Consider the following 19,092-nt stretch of genomic DNA (forward strand, 5'->3'; position numbering starts at 1 on the left):
AAAGGATTGGAAAAGTTCTGTGAATAGGAAGGGAGTGCATGGAAGGGACAAAAGAGTGCATAAAGAAGAGAACAAGTATAGAAAATAAAAGGAAAGAGACAGGAAGAGGAAATTGAAAAAGCAAAGGGAAAGGATAGTAAAAAATGGAAAAAGAAAAAGTAAGGGATAGGATGGGAAAGGTAATGAACAAGGAAAGGAAAAGGGAAAAGAAAAAGAAAGGAATAGGATGGGAAAGGAAAATGGAAAAGAAAGGAATTGTAAAAGAAAAGGGAAAGTACTGTTAATAGCAAGGGAGAGTGCAGAAGGGATTAACTAGTACAGAAAGAGGAAAAGGATAGGTAAGAGAAAGGAAAAGGAAAGAGAAAATAAATAAATAAATAAAAGAATTGGAGAAGTTAGGAAATGGAAAGGAAATGGAGGAAAATTAAATGGAAAAGGGAAAAGACTGGAAAGGGAAATGAAATGGAGGGAAAAGGTAATGGAAAAGAGAAAATGGAAAGGAAAGGAAAGCACTGTGAACAGGAATGGAGATGAAAGGAAAGTATTGTGAACAGAAAGGGAGAGTAAGGAAGGGATAAAAGAGTAGAGATATAAGGGGGCAGAGGAACTGGGCCCATAGGGCAGTGCTACCTTGTTCCACTAGCCCTGCTGTGGTGCCTGCAGCTGCGGCTACTGCCGCTGCAGCCGCAGTGACCGAGGCAGGAGCCGTGGTCTGCCTGCTACCCACTAACACGCACAGGAGTATGTACATCCATACACACAGATGCATACATACCAACCCAAACACAAAGAGAGGAAGGAACAAAGAGAGAGAGGGAAGAGGAAAGGGGGCAGAGTGAAAGAGAACCATTCATTAGTCTATAGGAGAAAAAACTGTAAGTCATAAAAACATGTCAAACCAATTTCTTGTTTCTTTGAAAGACAGGTGGCTCAGAACACCAGGATCCCCACTCAAATGAGAGCCAGGTTTTAATTGCAAGCAACATACAATAAAGATAAGACTTTTTTATTTATGACCCAGTGAGATTTATCCAACCAAACATAAAAAAGCAGCACACACATTTATGAAAGTCCTCTTATTTAAGAATGTCGTCTGTTAGACCATCATCTAAAGTGATTATAAGCGAAGCTCGGATATCACAGATAAAATCAGAAAGCGATGTAAAAACTAATAGAATTTCCATTAAAGGGATAGATCACCGAACATTTTTAATTAAGTACATGTTTTCACATTTTGATATTGAAAGTGGAGATTTTTGGTAAAAAAAAAAAAAAAAAGGAACTTAAATACTGATCTGTTTCTCACTCATAATTACTAACTCCCAATCATTTCACTTCTGAAGATATGTATTTAATCACTGGAGTCATGGATTACTTTTTTGCTGCCTTTATGTGCTTTTAGTTCTGGTCACCATTCACTTGCATTGTATGGAGATATTCTTCTAAAAATCTTCATTTGTATTGACAGATTAAAGAAAGTCATCCACATCTGGGTGAGCAAACAATGGGAGATATTTCATTTTTTGGTGAGCTATCCCTTTAAAGATATAGTTTATTTCAAACAAATCAAAATTTCATTTGTGGCTTGCTTTTATTCCATGACTATTAGCTTTGAAACAATCTATCTGCTAGCGCCCTCCTAAAAGTTGACAAAGTAAACTTAAATATAAATGTTCTTTTTTTCCAGGATAAAGCACTAAAAATATTGATGACTCATCTTGCACTACACAGATTTGTGTCCAATCAAATCCTCTCTAGAATGAGAGTATCTCTTGAACTAATACCACATCCAACGGAATTGCAAGAACTGTAGGAAATCATGGTTATGGTACACTTTTATTATGCACGATATCTGAGATGTCAGAGCTTTCTGAAACTGCACATTGTGAGATGGAGGTGAAAAAGTGAGCTGATAGTAAAAAGTAGATTTGTTCTGTGTAAAATTGAGATTTTTTGGTAGAGTATTACTTGTGTTGTGTGGAATATCTTTGCCACACAACAACGGAAGAGATTGTCAACTTTTATTTAGAGCAAACTGTTGTAGAACATTGTTTCTTTGTCAGTAACAGAAAACAAAACATAAAGACATCAAGAGTGGGGATCCAAAAATACACAGATGTCTCCTTGGCGACAAACAACCTATAATAACACCCAAACGCAACCGAGGAGAACAAACCAATCATAACACACACACAGCAGTCATCTCAATTTTCAATCAAATACTCAAAAGGTTAAAGTAATAGTTCATCCAAATATGAATATTCTGTCATTTTTTGTTCACCCTCATTTCATTCCAAATCTGAATGACTTAATTTCTTTTGTGATTTACACAAATGGACAATTTTCAAAGAATATCCTGGCAATGCTTTTCCATACAATGAAAGTGAATGGTGACTGTGGCTGTCAAGCTCCAAAATGACAAAAATTCACCACCAAAGTATTGCATAAGTTGTCCGTGCATCTTAAGTGTTATTTTCAAAGTCTTCTTAAGTCTTTGGAAGTCATCAGGATGAGTAAATATAAACAGATTTTTTTCATTTTTGGGTGAACAATCCCTTTAATTTTCAGCTTCACAAGGCCCAAGCAACTTACCAGAGAAATTCCGTGACACAAGCATAGTGGTAAGAATAGCCCCCTATGAGGAGAGAAAGGACCTTTAACTAAGTACTGGCTGCCGAGTTAGTGGAGTGTGTATAACTAGAAGTGAGTTAGTATCTGTGTATCTCACCTTGAGTTTTCTACGGGCGTTGAACTTCTTCAGGCATTCCACAGTCTCTTGTCTGTGCATCATGGAAGCCACGGTTAAGCGTTGCTATGGAAACAAATGAGGAAAAATGTTTACTGTATCTAAAGCTGGTTTGCAATTGCTTTTGTTCAAGAATTCTGTATATTGGAGGATACGTACGCAGACCCATGGGTGCTTGAGAGCTTCCTGTGCAGTGATTCTCTTGGCAGGGTTGATGGTCAGCATTTGATTGATGAGGTTTTTGGCTTCAGGAGTAACTGTGTCCCATTCTGGAGATGGAAACTGTCAGGCAAAAAAAATAAAAAAATAAAATAAAGAGTGGCAAACTGTGCCAAAACTGATATGGCATTCTGCCTTTATGGAAAACAATTTCCTTTGGAGGTTTATTTACACAAGCGGTTCTCTAAGGGTTTTGCTTCAGATTTCCCAGATTTCACATTGGACATCGAATGGCGACCCAAAACAGTAACAAAATTGTTTATTGTACAAAAGTAAACACTGAAATGTATAAATATTACCATTAATTGCATTGGCCCAGCAACAAGCAAAATTATTAATATGACAGGCTGAAAGGGAAATTTATATTTTTGGTTTCTAAATTTCTTGAATTTGGATGGTTTGATGCAACACACTGTAAGGCAGGTTCCAATATGTCTACTGTCTACAATGTCATTTTATCTAAGGTGACTTAAAAAAACTACTATTTAGATCAGGGGTCGGCAACCTATGGCATGCATGCCAGCATTGGCACCTACGTTCCAATCTACATCTTGATTTAATCCTTCCTCATGATCACACAGCGTGTTTTCATGAGCTGAATGGGAGGCTAAACAAAAAGACAAAAAGTGAAAGGACTGCAGTATCCCCAACAGACTCGTGTAGCGCGTGCAATCCTTTCGAGCATTATGAGCTGGCGGTGCTTCACGTTTGGTTAATCGTGCAAGTAAACATGCCCGCTTTGTTTCGGTCAGGCTGTGAGGATGGTAGCCTACATTCCGTGTTTCAGAACAACACGTGATATAATTAGGAAAACACCACTACTAATCCTTGAGATTTCCATCCCAGCATACAGGTACACCCTCCTTAAACCATAGTCACACTCAAAATTACATCAAATGATTAAAAGAGAAAGCATAAACCCACATCACGGGGTTACAAAATCTGAGTCTATTCAAAATATTAATTAAACCTGAATTTCATTTTAGGATTTTGCAGGTGCGTTTCACTGAAAAGGGCTAAATAGTCGGCTTGTGATGTGAGAATGGCTTGCATACACAGAGCGAGTCTAGTCACACTTTAAAGGAATAGTTCACTCAAAAATGAAAATTTGCTGATAATATACTCACCTTTAGGCCATCTAACATGTATCTGAGTTTCTTTCTTCATCAAAACAGAATTTAAGATTTTTAGGATTTCATTTCAGGCCTCCTCTAAACAATGCAAGTGAATGTACTCCATTTTTTTGACAGTCCAAAATGCATATTTAGGGTGCATCAAAATAATCCACACGACTCCAGTCGACAAATAAAGTTCTTCTGAACCCAAACGATTGATTATTTTTAGAAACAAAACAATACTATATACTTTTTAACAACAAATGTTCACTTCCGTACATCTCTGTGATGCGCGCTCATGAGAGGGATGACGTAAGCTCGTTGGCAAGGTAACGATCCACGTGAAGGAGGAGACAGTAATCGCTGGATTACTGTTGTAAATTGTTTCACGGGGGGTTGGGGGGGTGAGTTGGTGTAAGGGAACCGGGAAAGATGGTACTCAGTATATCCAATTCAATTAAAATATGCTCACTCACAGTTTGGTTGCTTACCAAATAAACCACAAATAACAGTGGTTGCAAAGAGATAAAATTTTCATAATTACCAAATCACAAAGTTTAACGCTCATGTAACTTATGACTAGGTCAGCAACATACAGTAATACTCCTAAGAAATGTAGTCCAGTTGAGACAAACCAGTAACAGCAGCAAAAAGGCAGGCCAAAAGTGAGCCACATGATTACAAACATTTCTCGAAACACCTTATATTGCTTCAGTTTCTGTCGTAGGGAAATATCTCTTCAAAATCACCTGCATTCATGAAATATTTATAAAATAACTTTGTTGCACAAGCTAGATAGAAGAGAACATCAAATGTCACATGAACACACCTCAGAAGCCAGGAATAGTCAGAGAAAGACAGGAGACGAGTTACAGAACAGAGGCTTAGTACTAAAAGCAACTAAGGAGTGCACTCTGCTCCTGCACAGCACTAAGAACATTCTAGAAAGTACATACTTCAGTACTTTAAGAACATTCAGAGCAAAAGTTAATCAGAACTTTAAGAGATTATGACATAGAAGGAGAAGATGAAAAACTTACATCGTAAGCCCCAGCTTTGATCTGCTGGTAGAGTTTATGCTGATCCTCATCCCAGAATGGTGGATATCCAACCAGAAGAATGTACAGAATAACACCTTAATTAAGACATGGAAAAAAATAAGCTCTGTTACTTTTGTGACTGTAACTTTGTCCAAATTCTAAAGAGGCGGTCACACTACACTTTGCGCTCCTTTTACTCCCATTCAAACGCGGAAGACTGGAAACGCTAGCTCGTGTGAAGAGCTTTCATATGAAGCTGCATTACTCTGAACTGCGAATTAAGATGACGAGAGGACGCATGACCAATAGAAGATCGAAACGTTACACACTGACCTCTTGGCTCAATTCTTCAATATTTCAAAGCTACAAGTTTTATTGTTGCAGGAAAGTGAGTAGACAATATATTTTAACATTTTTTATTTAATATTATTTGTGATGTATTACATGATTACTTATGCTACTTATACAAAGCCTCCTGCATGACATCATATCCTGGTTTGCTGTCCATAAAAAATGTCTGCACTCAAAGCATAGTTGCTGCCAAAAACTTACAATTTCCGACAATTTCTATCTATTATGGCAGATGGAGTCAAGGGAAAAGTGGGTTGTACATACACTTTATGTAGTACTGAAAAGTATCAGAAAACAAATTAATTACAAAATAATGAAATCTAATTAAAGCATTTTCACACATTTTTGATGTATACTTTACATTTTTGGAGTTTACTAGTCTTGACTTGTTATCTTAGCAACATGGTAACATCAAAGTAGATTGGAATCAACTGACCCTTCGCTAAGATCTGCCCCCTTATATACGGTTGCTCACTCTGACAAGCTCTGCAGAACTCCCCATTGGAATGAATGGGAGATTGCCGTGGACGGCATGGTTTTTGGCAAAATATTCTCATAAATGGAATGGATGATATTTTTACGTGGGATGGTATGTAGACTGACACTGTAAAGCATATTTATCTGAAGTTTTTTGTAAAAATTACAAAGTAATTTGATTCAAACTGCGGAGACTGTAAATCAGAATCAAGGCAAACGATTTTTACAGCCACTTGAAAAAAGAAAAACTTCACTTAATAGTGATTATTCATCTAATAACATTAGCGTAATTGAACAGAGCTGTTTAAAACATTAAATTATTATTTATTATTATAAAACATCTCAATTTGATGCTGTGAACTGTTTATTTACCATCACTTTTAATATGACTTAAATCAATAAATAATTAACGTTCAGTTATTAGCTTTAATTTACCTTGTTAGGTTAGGATGCTGCTGTGAAAGTTCGCTGCCTACGTGTACAGCATCCAGCGAGGCAGATGACTAAATTTTGGATTATTAAATTATTATTGCTGTGTTCAACTTTATTTACCACAGGCCCAGATGTCAACTGGTTTGCCATATGCCTCCTTCCTCAGTACCTCAGGAGACAGATATCCTGGTGTCCCAGCAAATCCTGTAAAACACAGTTAAACACAGTTTCCCACACAATCTGGCAACTTTGATTAAAAGCACAAAGATTGTACACAACAAATGCAAAACATTAATGTTGTAAATAGATGTACGCAAAAGTTAAAACTAATAATGGAAAATTTTGATTATTGTGTGTGTCTCAATATCGGACTCCTGGGGTATGTTGCAACGATTACATACCAAACCATGCCTGCTGTTCTCCCTGCACCTCAATGGCCAGTCCAAAGTCGGCCAGTTTCACAGCAGCGTTCTTGCACTTACTGGCCAACAGCAGATTCTCTGGCTGAGGGGAGAGTAAAGACAACATTTCTCCTGCCTTAAAGGTATAAATCACTCAAAAATGAAAAGTTTCTTATCATTTACTCACCCTCATGCCATCCCAAATGTGTTTGACTTTTTCTTCTGCAGAACAGTGGTTAAATCCATGTCTTCAGAAGCGATATGATTGGTGAGTGTAAAAGATCAATATTTAAGTCTTTTTATACTATATATCTCCACTTTCACTTTCATCGTATGCTTTTGACGATTCATATTCTTTGTGCATATTGCCACCTACTAGGCAGGGAGGAAAATATATAGGAAAAAAGGACTTAAATATTGATCTGTTTCTCACCCACACTTCTATCACTTCTGAAGACATGATTTTAACCACTGGAGTCATATGCATAACTTTCATGCTACCTTTATGTGCTTTTTGGAGCTTCACAGTTTTGACAGATATTCTTCTTAAAATCTTTGTGTTCCACAGAAGAAAAGTCATGCACTTCTGAAATTGCATGAGGGTGAGTAAATGATGAGAGCAGTTTTACTTTTGGGTGAACTATCCCTTTTAACACACAACTGTACAGGTGCTTCCAACACACACACACACACACACACACACACACACACACACACACACACACACACACACACAGTGATAGGCATACTCTACATGCAGACACACACTTTACTACAGGAATAGAGTCAAATATCTATCATGTTCATAACACAAAAACACCAGCACCAGTTTTAACTGTACATTCACTCACTCTCACAAACCCAAGGGCATGTTAAAAACAAACAAACATGGTTATGTGTTGACTATATTTCAATATTATGAATTATCAGTTGAATACTGAATGTAGATGCACAACTCTGATAAAATGCTAAATGTTTCTAAATTAAGAATAAGGACAAAACGATATGAAGGCAGTGTTTGTTTCCACTGGTAACAAGAAAGTGTGTGTGTTTTTCTCATAACTGACCCAGATTATCTAGCCTCATTATTCTCTGTCAATGTTGGATGCTAATAATGTGATATCCCCACTAGTGCCACACAATACTTCCAAAGTGTGCACACACACAGAGCGCTGAATCACAATGGTAGCAACTCTGTTCTGCAAGTGCTGGCTAACAAACCAAATAAAAACACCTTAAGCACTGCAGCGGATAGTGACATTTGAAGCAGCTTTTCCGTCATTGCAGTGTTTGGTGAAGTGCTAGAAGAACCCAATGTTCAACTGGTTTCATAGCTCTCATAATAAAACGTATAGTTCCGGTCCTGGATGCTGACTGGCCAATGCAGAATTCCATCCATGTTAAAATATATGATATAAAAACAGCTATGACGTTATGCCGCACATAGAATAATGTTCTGTCAGGGACTTGTTGCAGAAGAATGGCACTTCAATTTCTTAAAAAAAAATGTATGCTGTAATTAAAATTGTGCTTTTAATATTTCATTTATGACAATTTATATACATTGCAGCTTTATATATGCAAGAAGGCACTTGATGGCATGCCATTGTCATGGCTAACCTACACGTCTGCTACACGTAGTGCCTTAAATCCCACTTTAGCAGCACCTATATTCACAATGTACTGTAGTATGGTCTCTCAAACTTTATTTCTTAAAGCTTGCCTGCTCACCACTGCAATTAAATATCCAAACATTTGCCTCCAAACTCGCATAATGTCAAGGCAGTACTCATATGGTATTTCTAATACAGACTGCTTCAAGAAGAGGTTAAACTCGCACTCTGCCGGGGGCTGGAACACCAGGAGCTAATCCCAGCCTTAAAGCTCAACAGTGGGAGGAATTTTGATGAACAGCTCCCTCTGAGAACAAATCTGACAGAGAAGATCTGCCAAAATCATTCTCCAACGCTCCATCACGAATACATTTACATCCCCTGCAGTAAAATCCTTCTTAGTAAAAACCTCACTTGCATGGCCTCACACGTTGCTACAGCAAAGAATACAAAAATGAATATGGTTACTGTAAAGACCACATGAAATCAAAATTGGAGTTTTGTGGCTTTTAGTGCATGAGCATTAGTAATGATGCCACTTATATGCTGGTACACTCCATAACGTTGACAAAATTATCTTTTACAAAATATACACATTTAGAATTTTCAGTATCTCTTCTGACAAAAACGGACCAATCAAATGTGAATCATGACTGTGATGTAACTAAAGCCTACTAGCTATTTTAAAAATAAAGGACAAACCCTTCAATATGTCCCTATTAAATGCCCTGTTTCAAAAGGAACAACACAAGACAGAAAAATGTGTTTATTCATGCGATTTCATGGGGTCCTTACTCTATTATTCTTACAACTCTTTTAAATCCAAACGCAGTTACCATAGCAAAAGCATGCGTTTCTATTTGTATATTCATTTGGTCCTGCGCTCTTTAAGAGGGGAATTTATGTCTGTAAGTGTGTGCACAGGATCTCTGCTCTTACTCCAATGGCATTCCTCTCATGCTCACTCTCAGATTCCCGCTATGGAAGAGCATGTTGCAGGCCACCACTCAAAATGCCAGTCAAGTGTGGGCAGACACTGATAGCGGGAAACCACAATGATGGTACTGCCAGAGTAAAGTATGTACCACTGCAACTCTATTTGCCTGCTGTGGATTTTAGAATTTTCATATTTGCTTTGTCTGTATCTACTGGACTTTCCTACATTGACATTCTATACAAAGTTCTAAAGGAATAGTTCACCCAAAAAGGAAAATTATATCATCATGTACTCACTCTCATGTCGTTCCAAACCTGTATGGCTTTCTCTCTGTCCATTGTACACAAGAGACGACGTTAAGCAGAATGACAGCATCAGTCACCATTCACTTTTATTGTATAGAGAAAAAAATGCAATGAAAGCAAATTGAAAATTGAGACAAAATAAAGCAAGCCATACATGTTTGGAAAAACATTTCATTTTTGGGTGAACTATCACTTTAATGTAAATCTATATTGGGTGAATGTCCTACAGATTCGATCATATCAGATTCAAGCACCTTGCTATCACACATTTATTGAAATAAACATGAATGTGATTTTGCATGTGTTTTTTACAAACTCAAAGCACACAATAAAAGTGTACTGTTTTATCTTACATAACACAAATTGTATTATTACACACACAAACTTATTTGTCAAAAGCATTTATAAAAGTCACATTAAATATATTTAAGTCGTAATCAAACCACATTTGCATGCATGTACAAGACAAACAAGCAAACCACGGCGAGAACAATTAACAAGAAGCAACAAAATAAATTTTACTTTATACAAAGACAGAAACATGCGCAGCATGCATTTTGAAGCAGTTTCTAAGATCAGCCTCTCCACTGATAAATCAGTACTACAAAGCACTAATTACGTGTTCGTACACAAGGTATGGGAGCTTTTGAAATCTTATAACTGACAGCCAATTAGATTGAGAAGAATGGCTACTCAAGTTCATCTGAAAAGGGTAATTAAGACTCTTAAGCATCCTATGCTAGGCTTTGGCCAGAACACAATGCAATACATGCTTGCGTGACATCGGTGGAGTTATGTCAAGGGACCATCCTTCCCAAAAGCACACTGCATGTTAGATAAGGTCAAAGGTCAGAGAAGAGCTGTGAAATGGCATTGCTTTGCACTCAAACCTGGAGACATGATGACTGATCTGGGACAGGGACCTTGATGGCTACACTGATTCTCTGGGCTTCAGAAGGGATTTATGGGGAATTGCAATTAAAATAATAATAATAAGAGAACAGAATTCAATGTGGTCTACTTCTGTATCTTATACTGTACAATTAGGCTATTTTATTAAGTTAAGCACTTTTGGAACAGACAGTTTCTTAAGAACATGAGAAGATGTCTTTACCGATACATAATAATTAGCCACGGACATCCAATGTTGTCATAGACTGCAGAGAATTACTTTGTGACACATTTAAAACAGCTTACTAGCGATTTCTAGTTCCAATAAATTCTTGACATTGAAACTCTTGGAACTCTTTATTTTCATCCAATTTGTGTATTCTTACCTGAACATTCATGAAAGTGATGTAATCACCAGTAACGCCCACACACAGCAACACACACTGTGCACTATCACGGTGTGAAATTGGACCAACCTTCAATACAATTTACGTAAATAACTTTTTCATCAGCAACACAATTGCCACTATTGTACACTATTGGCAGTTACGTCAGTCGCCTTCAAATCCACACAGTGATAGGCACGTATTTTTCGCTGACTAAATGCGTACAATTTTTGAGCACAGATGTTCACATACTTGAAGGACAGCGATGACATGACACTCATCACTTACCTTCAGGTCTCGGTGCACCACACCCATTTGATGGCAGTGAAGCACCGCCTCCAGGATCTGCTGGATGCAGTGACTGCATGCAAACAGCAGGGGGCGCAGGTTAGTCTGAGCAGTGTTACAGTCTCATGCACAGGCCAGGGGGGTTGGGGTTGGGGTATTTGGGGCAGGTGATATGGTAACTCTGTATAAGGGAGGGGGGTGGGGCATCTCTCTAGACTCAAGCTTACCTCCATGTAGTTGAATATTAATGCAAATCAGAATAGAAACCCCATTATTAATTAATACTTATTGCAATATGTCATAGAACTTATGGCTAGACACAAAAACATTCCCTTAAAAGTTAAGGCTTTATATTTTCAGAATTAGGAGATAGGTAAACAAGCTACGTAGTAGCTTTACTAAGATATGGAAGCAATGCACTGTGCCAATAGAGAGTTCTAGATAGTTTCATATTATTTTCCTTCTGTCAACATTTGTAGGATCTGTCTAAATAGACCACTGCAAATCTCGAATTTACCCTCAGAAATTAGTGCTCAACTTTGGGTTTTAAATTTACACGGATAACTATATCTAGAGAGCAGGTTGGCCAATGACCATTATATTGCTTATATATATATATATATATATACAGCTAGGGGTGGGCAATATGACCAAAATCTTACATCACAAATTTTATATCATGATTCACGTAAAACGATATATATAATGATATATTTAAATAAATAAAAAAAATAAATACAAATTGGTTTATATATTAAATAACCATATTGTAATGCTTTTTTTTCATTGAATACTTTATGAATGAAAACTACTTCCTCTTATATAATTTCCTCTTTATTTGGAACTTGACAAACATAGTCAGAGTAAAAAAACAAACAAACAAACAAACAAAAAAAACAACATTTGGTGGTATTCAAAAATAGTAATCAACCTTAACACAATGCTACGTTTCAAAAATCAGTCTGATGTTGTTGACTAGTATGCTTATTATAAAACAATTCATTAGGCACTTCATGGTTTAAGTCATCTTTGTAGACAATATTTGCATATCTGAAATTAAAGCCAATGTTTTCGAAGATCTAACATCATTCGAACAGAATTTTATTAAGGGTGATGAGGTGTAGTTTAAAAATCTCCATGACAGATGACACGTAATTGTTGGCACATGACAACACTGTCGCATAAGTTTTAGTTTATCGCAAATTAAATTTGACGTTTCCATACAGAAATGTGTGTATATCGCTAATTGTGTACCTTTCGCCTCCCAGATGTCCCTTATTTTTTCCTCTGCAAAATGTTTGTAAAATGGGGAGAGTATTGAGACGATTCATTGAAATAAGACGGCTTACTGTCATTTGAATTTCACATATAAATGCAATCAGAAGACGGAACTGCAATCAAAAGGGAGCTGTTGCCCTTATGGTAAGACTGTAATATTGCTCCTGATGGAATCGTAGTTTGCCACCAGTTCCGACCCAAAAGCAAATCATCACGGCCCTCTTCAAGCTGACAACCTGCACCAAGTATACTGGGGGAAATGTTCGGACTTAGTATAAGGACCATCCATCGATGTGTATATGCGGTGTTCACAGCTATTAAAGAAACATTTATCCGGTGTAATATCAGGGTTTACATACAATCACAGAGATTAAATTTTTTCCCCATTGATTTTATGCACTGCATGCTGCCACACGATTGGCTGATTAGATACTTGCATGAATCAGGTGTCTAGATGTGCCTAACAAAGTGGTCACTGAGTGTATATACTGTATACTGTATAATGCAATACAATTATTGTTTATTATCCATTTATAAGGCTGTTGATTTATGCTGGAATTGACACCAGGCAGAATGACCCCTTCTATCAATCAGTACAGTTATCAGACAATGGCAAAAGTTTCTAAATGGTGAAATATTAGCTGATTAAATGGCCTGGGCGGCATATTCATATATCACAAATAAAAAGCCACATGAATCTACTATTCAATGCTTTGATTTTGTATGTAAAATGGGTTCAGTAGCAATGTGGGTCTAGATTCAGTGTAAAAGGTGTAAATCAGACCATAATTGGATGTACTGTACATATTTATAGATGCATAAATATCAGTCTACGGCAGTGGCACCCAGATATTAACTCATTATAGAGGAAATCATACGGAGCGATGGTAAAACAGCAGAATATCTATGATGTCTTTGACAGATACAGTTCTATGTGTGTAATGTGATTGCATTGCATGTTGGGAGGTGTGTGTGCGCATGTGAGCAGGTTGCCAAGAGACCCCCGCATTTTGCATTCACAGTTACTGCAAACCAATGAAGGTGTTGCTATTTGACAGGCAAAGACTATATCTGACACCCAAGTGATAATTCACTGAGCATCACAGAAGTTGGGTGTGGAGGTGACATCAATTGTTTAAATATATTAATACTGTAAACGGATCTTTACTGTAGGCCAAAGGTATTACAATACACAGCACATTCTTTGAGTCAAATCATTCAACATTGGAATAAAAAAGCCAAGATTGGAGAACAGTGGAAGACAGTGTTGATTTGCTAAAGAACATGATTTAGTGTAATTGTGAGTGACATCAAAAGGCTAGTTCACCCCAAAATAACAATTCTGTCATCATTTAATCACCCTCATGTTCTTCCATACCTGGAAGGCTTACTTTTTTCTGTGGAATGCAAAAATATATTTTAGGCAGGATGTCATCTTCAGTAACCAGCCACTTTCACAGCAACTTTTTGTTTCACCGCAATACAAATGAATTGTTACTAAGACTAAGATTCTCGAGAAAAAAATAAAATAAATAGTTTTGAGTTTGTCAAACGAAATAAAGTCATACAGGTTCGGAACAATATGAGGATGAGTAAATGTTGACAGAATTTTCATTTTTGGGTGAACTTTCCTTAAAATTGTTAAAAGCTGCATATTCACTGATAAGCATCAGCAGCAATACACATTCAAATTCAATTATTTCATTAAATTTAATTACACATTTTATTCTAATGCCTTTCAAGTGCTATACTATATCAGTGGTTTTCCTTTTTTAATTATTTTATTATTTTTTTAGCAAATATTTGGGGAAATGTAAAATTCAAACTGATAAAATTAAGATACAAGATATATTCCAATATGGTTTCAGATTTAATGACAGCACTGAGACTGTACTATTTAAAGGGATTCAAGCTTTGATTTAGACATTATCAATTTTGGAGTCAATTTTGCAATTGCGTTGCAATTGGTTATAATTGGTTGTTTTGCAGACATATTTCAAGGCGAAATTTGTTTTAAATTTTAAATAAAAAAAAAATCTTAAATTGCCAAATAAGCTGAACTGAACCAAGTTGGATATTTTGCCTGTGATTATTATTATCCATGTGCACTGCATGAGTTTACTGGCATGTGTGTAAAGTTCAGGGCTGTAAATTAAAGTGCACCATTTCATTTCTAAATGTCTCCTGTTAAAAGAGTGCGGATCATGTCATATGGACACCACGCCGGAGTGCAAATCTGTGCAGTATGTTTAATATGCTGTGGACTGTGTATACGTATGATAATGAATACAAATATATTTCTAAAATAAATAAACATGCAAGGTTCTGTGCATTCCTGATGCACAAGTGTGTCTCTTCACACCTCCCCCATGGTCAGCAGCTGATCATGGCTGGTCTACAAGATTTCTGTGCATGTGTCACTTTGTGTGAAAGTGTATGCGAGGGAGTATAGAGGTGAAACAGATCGTTTAGTGTCACGGTGTTTACACAAATCTCCACTCTAAAGAACAGTGGTGGCCAGTAAATCTCTTATTTCTACAAGCATACAATACATTGTACTAACAACACTAAATATTGCAGTGTTTGACTACTGAATCTCTTCCTCCACCCTTCATAAGAGAAAAGTAAAAATAAAAATTCATGAATTATGTCATGATTTCCTCCCTCTTGTTCAAAAACCCATTTGTCTTCATTTCTTCCATGGTAAAAAAAATGTAATAAAAATTATAGTGATGTTAGGCAGAATGCCTCAGTTACATACACTTTCATTGTATGGAAATTAGTAAGTGAATGGTGGCTAAAGCTAATATTCTGCCAAGCATCTCCTTTGTTCTCCAAGGAAAGTAATTTGGTTTTAGAACAATGAGGTTGAGTAAAAGACTCCTTTTTGGTGTGAACTGTTCCTAAAATAATTTAATAATATTCTGCAATGTATTACACATAGTTGTAAATGCTGCAGATGTTTTGGCAACAAGGTAACGTTATCTAGTAGCTAACAAAGCTGGATGAGGCTGTCAAAATGCAAAAGCTACAAAATACGTAGCAAAATGAAACCAAATCAAGTAATATTTATTTTTATAGTGCACATGGTCGCAAAGCACCTTAACAGAAAATTATTCTGTAACAGAAAATTAAGCTGTGATGTCTGTAATGTGTTCATTGTGCGGTTTGTTCAAAAACGGGATTGTAGCTTATGCCTTAAAATTATTATTTGTCTTTAGACCCCCAGTGATCAAGCCAATGACAACTCTAGCAAGGAACACAGAACTACACAAGATGTACAGCCATGGCAAAAAGTATTGGCAGTGACATAAATTTTGTGTTGTGCAAAGTTTGATGCTTCAATATTTGCAGATTATTATTTCACATGTTTCTATGGTATACTGGAAAACAATGATACGCATTTCATAAGTTTTAAAGGCTTTTGTTGGCAAAAACATTCAATATATGCAGAGTAAATATTTACAGTGTTGACCCTTGTTCTTCATAACATCTGCAATTCACTCTGGCATGCTGGATATCAGCTTCTGGGCCAAATCCTGACTGATGGCGATCAATTCTTGCCATATTAGTGCTCGGAGTTGATCACAATTTGTGGACTTCTGCTTGTCCACTCGCCTTTTGAGGATTGACTACAGGTTCTCTATGGGATTAAGATCCGGGGAGTTGCCTAGCCATGGATCCAAAATTTCAATGTAATGATCTCCGAGCCACTTCTTTATCACTCTTGCCTTGTGACATGGTGCTCCATGCTGGAAAATGTACGGCTCATCACCAAATTGCTCTTGGATCGTTGGGATAAGTTGCTCTTGGAGGACATTTAGATACCATTCTTTATTCATGGCAGTGTTTTTGGGCAAAATTGTGAGAGAGCCCACTCCCTTGGATGAAAAGCAACCCCACACATGGAAGGTCTCAGGATGCTTCACTGTTGGCACGACACAGAACTTGTGGTAGCGTTCACCTTTTCTTCTCCGGACTATTGATTTTCCAGATGTCCCAAACAGTCGGAAGGGGGCTTCATCAGAGAAAATAACTTTGCACCAGTCCAATCCTTGTAATTCCTGCAGAATGTCAGTCTGTCCTTGATGTTTTTCTTGGAGAGAAGTGGCTTCTTTGCTGCCCTTCTTGACACCAGGGCATTGTCCAAAATTCTTCGCCTCACTGTGCGTGCAGATGCACTCAGACCAACCTGCTGCCAATATTGAGCAAGCTCTGCACTGGTGGTGACACGATTCCATAGCTGACTCCTCAGGAGGAGGCGGTCTTGGCGCTTGCTGGACACTCTGGGATGTCCTGAAGCCTACTTCACTGCAGTTGAACCTCTCTCCTTGAAGTTCTTGATGATCCAGTAAATGGTTCTTTCAGGTGCAATATTCTTTGCAGCAATTTCCTTGCATGTGAGGCCATTTTGATGCAAAGTGATGATGGCTGCACATCTTTCTTTAAACCATTGCTAACAAGAACACAATGATTGGAAGCACTTCTTCCCTCCTTTTATAGCAATCAGTCTGCTCTTATAATCCAATCAGAATGAATTGAATAATCACCTGACTAGTACTCGTTCACACTTTCCCAGGTGCTGCTGATATGATTAGTGAAATGATGTTAGCTGGTCATTTTGTGCAAGGGCCAAAAAACAGTAAAATTTGTGTTTTTGTAATAAAATAATACTTTTTGGCCAATGAAGCTTTTTGTAGAAAATGTAGATACATCGCAATCGGTTGACACACAAGTAATGTTCGAATTATAAAAGCACAACAAATATAAGCATCAACAACCCTACCAGAAAACATATCCAAGCATTATAGTAGCTAAACAACTTCGCCATACAGATAACAAATCCATCCAGACTGCAGCGATGCTGTCCTAAACTGTGTGAGTTTGACTGAACTGAAGTGAAGAGCATAAATTATGCTGCCGGAACACGTGACAGCCGGTTCTTATTTTTTGTGTTTACGGATATAACATATTGACGCAAGGATGAACGACATAAGTCAGTGATTTTGCACCAAATCCGACCAGACAGCTCAAAAAACAAATAATTTGTATAGGCTTCTTATAGTGAATCGGGGTAAGGTACTGATTATTTATGTACTCAAATCATTCACAGCAATTTGTTAATTTGGAACCAAAAAAACTTACATAGTGCAGCATTAATGGAGAAAAATGACCTTAGGTGAAGCCAGACTCACCGGGGGAGCCAGTTCCCCTTTGGCTAAACAGCATATAATGCCAATATTATTTATCTATACACTTGTGGCCAAAAGTTTGGAATAATGTACAGATTTTGAAAGGAAATTGGTACTTTAATTCACCAAAGTGGCATTCAACTGATCACAATGTATAGTGAGGACATTACTGATGTAAAAAACAGTACTATCACTATTTGAAAAAAAGTCATTTTTGATCAAATCTAGACAGATCCCATTTCCACTAATTTTGCTAATTTGGTACTAGAAAATCACTTGCCATTATATCAAACACAGTTGAAAGCGATTTTGTTTGTTAAATGAAGCTTAACATCTTTTAACAACGTCTTTGTGTTAGTTTTTGAGTTGCCAAAGTATGCAATAGCCTGGCATGCCATAAGGTCAATATGGCAAAAAGAAACCGCTTTCTCTAGAAACTCGTCAGTCTGTCATTGTTTTGAGGAATGAAGGCTAAATTGGGAAAAAACTGAAGAGTTCATACACTACATTCTTAAAAGACAAAGGACAACTGGCTTTAACAAGGACAGAAAGAGATGTGAATGGCCAAGATGCACAACTAAATGAGGACAAGTACATCAGAGCCTCTAGTTTGAGAAATAGACGCCTCACATATCCTCAGCTGACAACTTCATTGAATTCTACTCGCTCAACACCAGTTTCATGTACAACAGCAAAGAGACGACTCAGGGGTGCAGGCCTTATGAGAAGAATTGCAAAGAAAAAAGACACTTTTGAAATTATGTGTATGAATTTACAGCAGTAAAATGTTGAAGCTACAATATAGCTGAATAATTTACAGCTATTATTGCAAATGAAACACCTGATATATGATTCAACGTACATTGTCTTGAAAATGTTACATATAAATATATGTAATTTTGTTTTCCTTAAAAATAGATAAATGGCTTTCATTTTCATTTCCAATCTCAACATCCCTGTTCAATCATAATGAAAGAGCAAGCAGCCACAATAACTCAGAGTAAAGTGCTCACTTTTAGCAGGTGTCCATTTAACAGGCTTGATGATGGGCAGTGAAGGACCTTTAATTCTACAAGCAACAGTTCTTTTTAAGATAACATTAATTTAGTGCTCAGCAGTCGATGCACTAGAAATATCAACATCTAATTGCTGGTACTTTAAAGCAGTATTGGTTTGTCACTGTCCTTCTTGTAGGAATTGTTAATTTTGGTTTCTTCTTATAATAACACAAGAGCACACTGTATTCAGACTAGCTCACCCAATCTGCTTACTAGGGGTCGACCAATAGGGTTTTTTCAGGGCCGATATACCATGCTAATTAATAAAGTTAATTTTAGACAAAAAAAAGGCACTCTGGAACCACAATAACTTGCTTAGCTGAACCATCGGGGTCATATCAAACACATGAAGATTGTTTAACT

General features: G+C 37.0%; 1 protein-coding gene across 10 annotated transcripts in view; it reads right to left on the reverse strand.

Annotated features, from left to right (window-relative positions):
• LOC127636331 (calcium/calmodulin-dependent protein kinase type II subunit beta-like) overlaps positions 1 to 19,092 on the reverse strand; it is an 82,206-nt gene that overhangs the window by 29,917 nt on the left and 33,197 nt on the right. For 4 of the 10 annotated variants that reach the window (XM_052116836.1, XM_052116831.1, XM_052116818.1 and 1 more), the window contains exons 6-12: positions 11,202 to 11,274; positions 6,782 to 6,884; positions 6,501 to 6,584; positions 5,121 to 5,215; positions 2,906 to 3,028; positions 2,729 to 2,812; positions 2,593 to 2,635 (exon numbers count right to left, since the gene is read on the reverse strand). In XM_052116836.1, the coding sequence (XP_051972796.1) occupies positions 2,593 to 2,635; positions 2,729 to 2,812; positions 2,906 to 3,028; positions 5,121 to 5,215; positions 6,501 to 6,584; positions 6,782 to 6,884; positions 11,202 to 11,274 (605 nt within the window). Of the gene's footprint in view, positions 1 to 630; positions 727 to 2,592; positions 2,636 to 2,728; positions 2,813 to 2,905; positions 3,029 to 5,120; positions 5,216 to 6,500; positions 6,585 to 6,781; positions 6,885 to 11,201; positions 11,275 to 19,092 lie in introns of all 10 variants that reach the window. The other 6 variants (XM_052116800.1, XM_052116793.1, XM_052116815.1 and 3 more) reach the window with 2 other exon arrangements.

This window comes from Xyrauchen texanus, chromosome 4 (assembly GCF_025860055.1).
Source record: "Xyrauchen texanus isolate HMW12.3.18 chromosome 4, RBS_HiC_50CHRs, whole genome shotgun sequence".
NCBI classification, from domain to species: Eukaryota; Metazoa; Chordata; class Actinopteri; order Cypriniformes; family Catostomidae; genus Xyrauchen; species Xyrauchen texanus.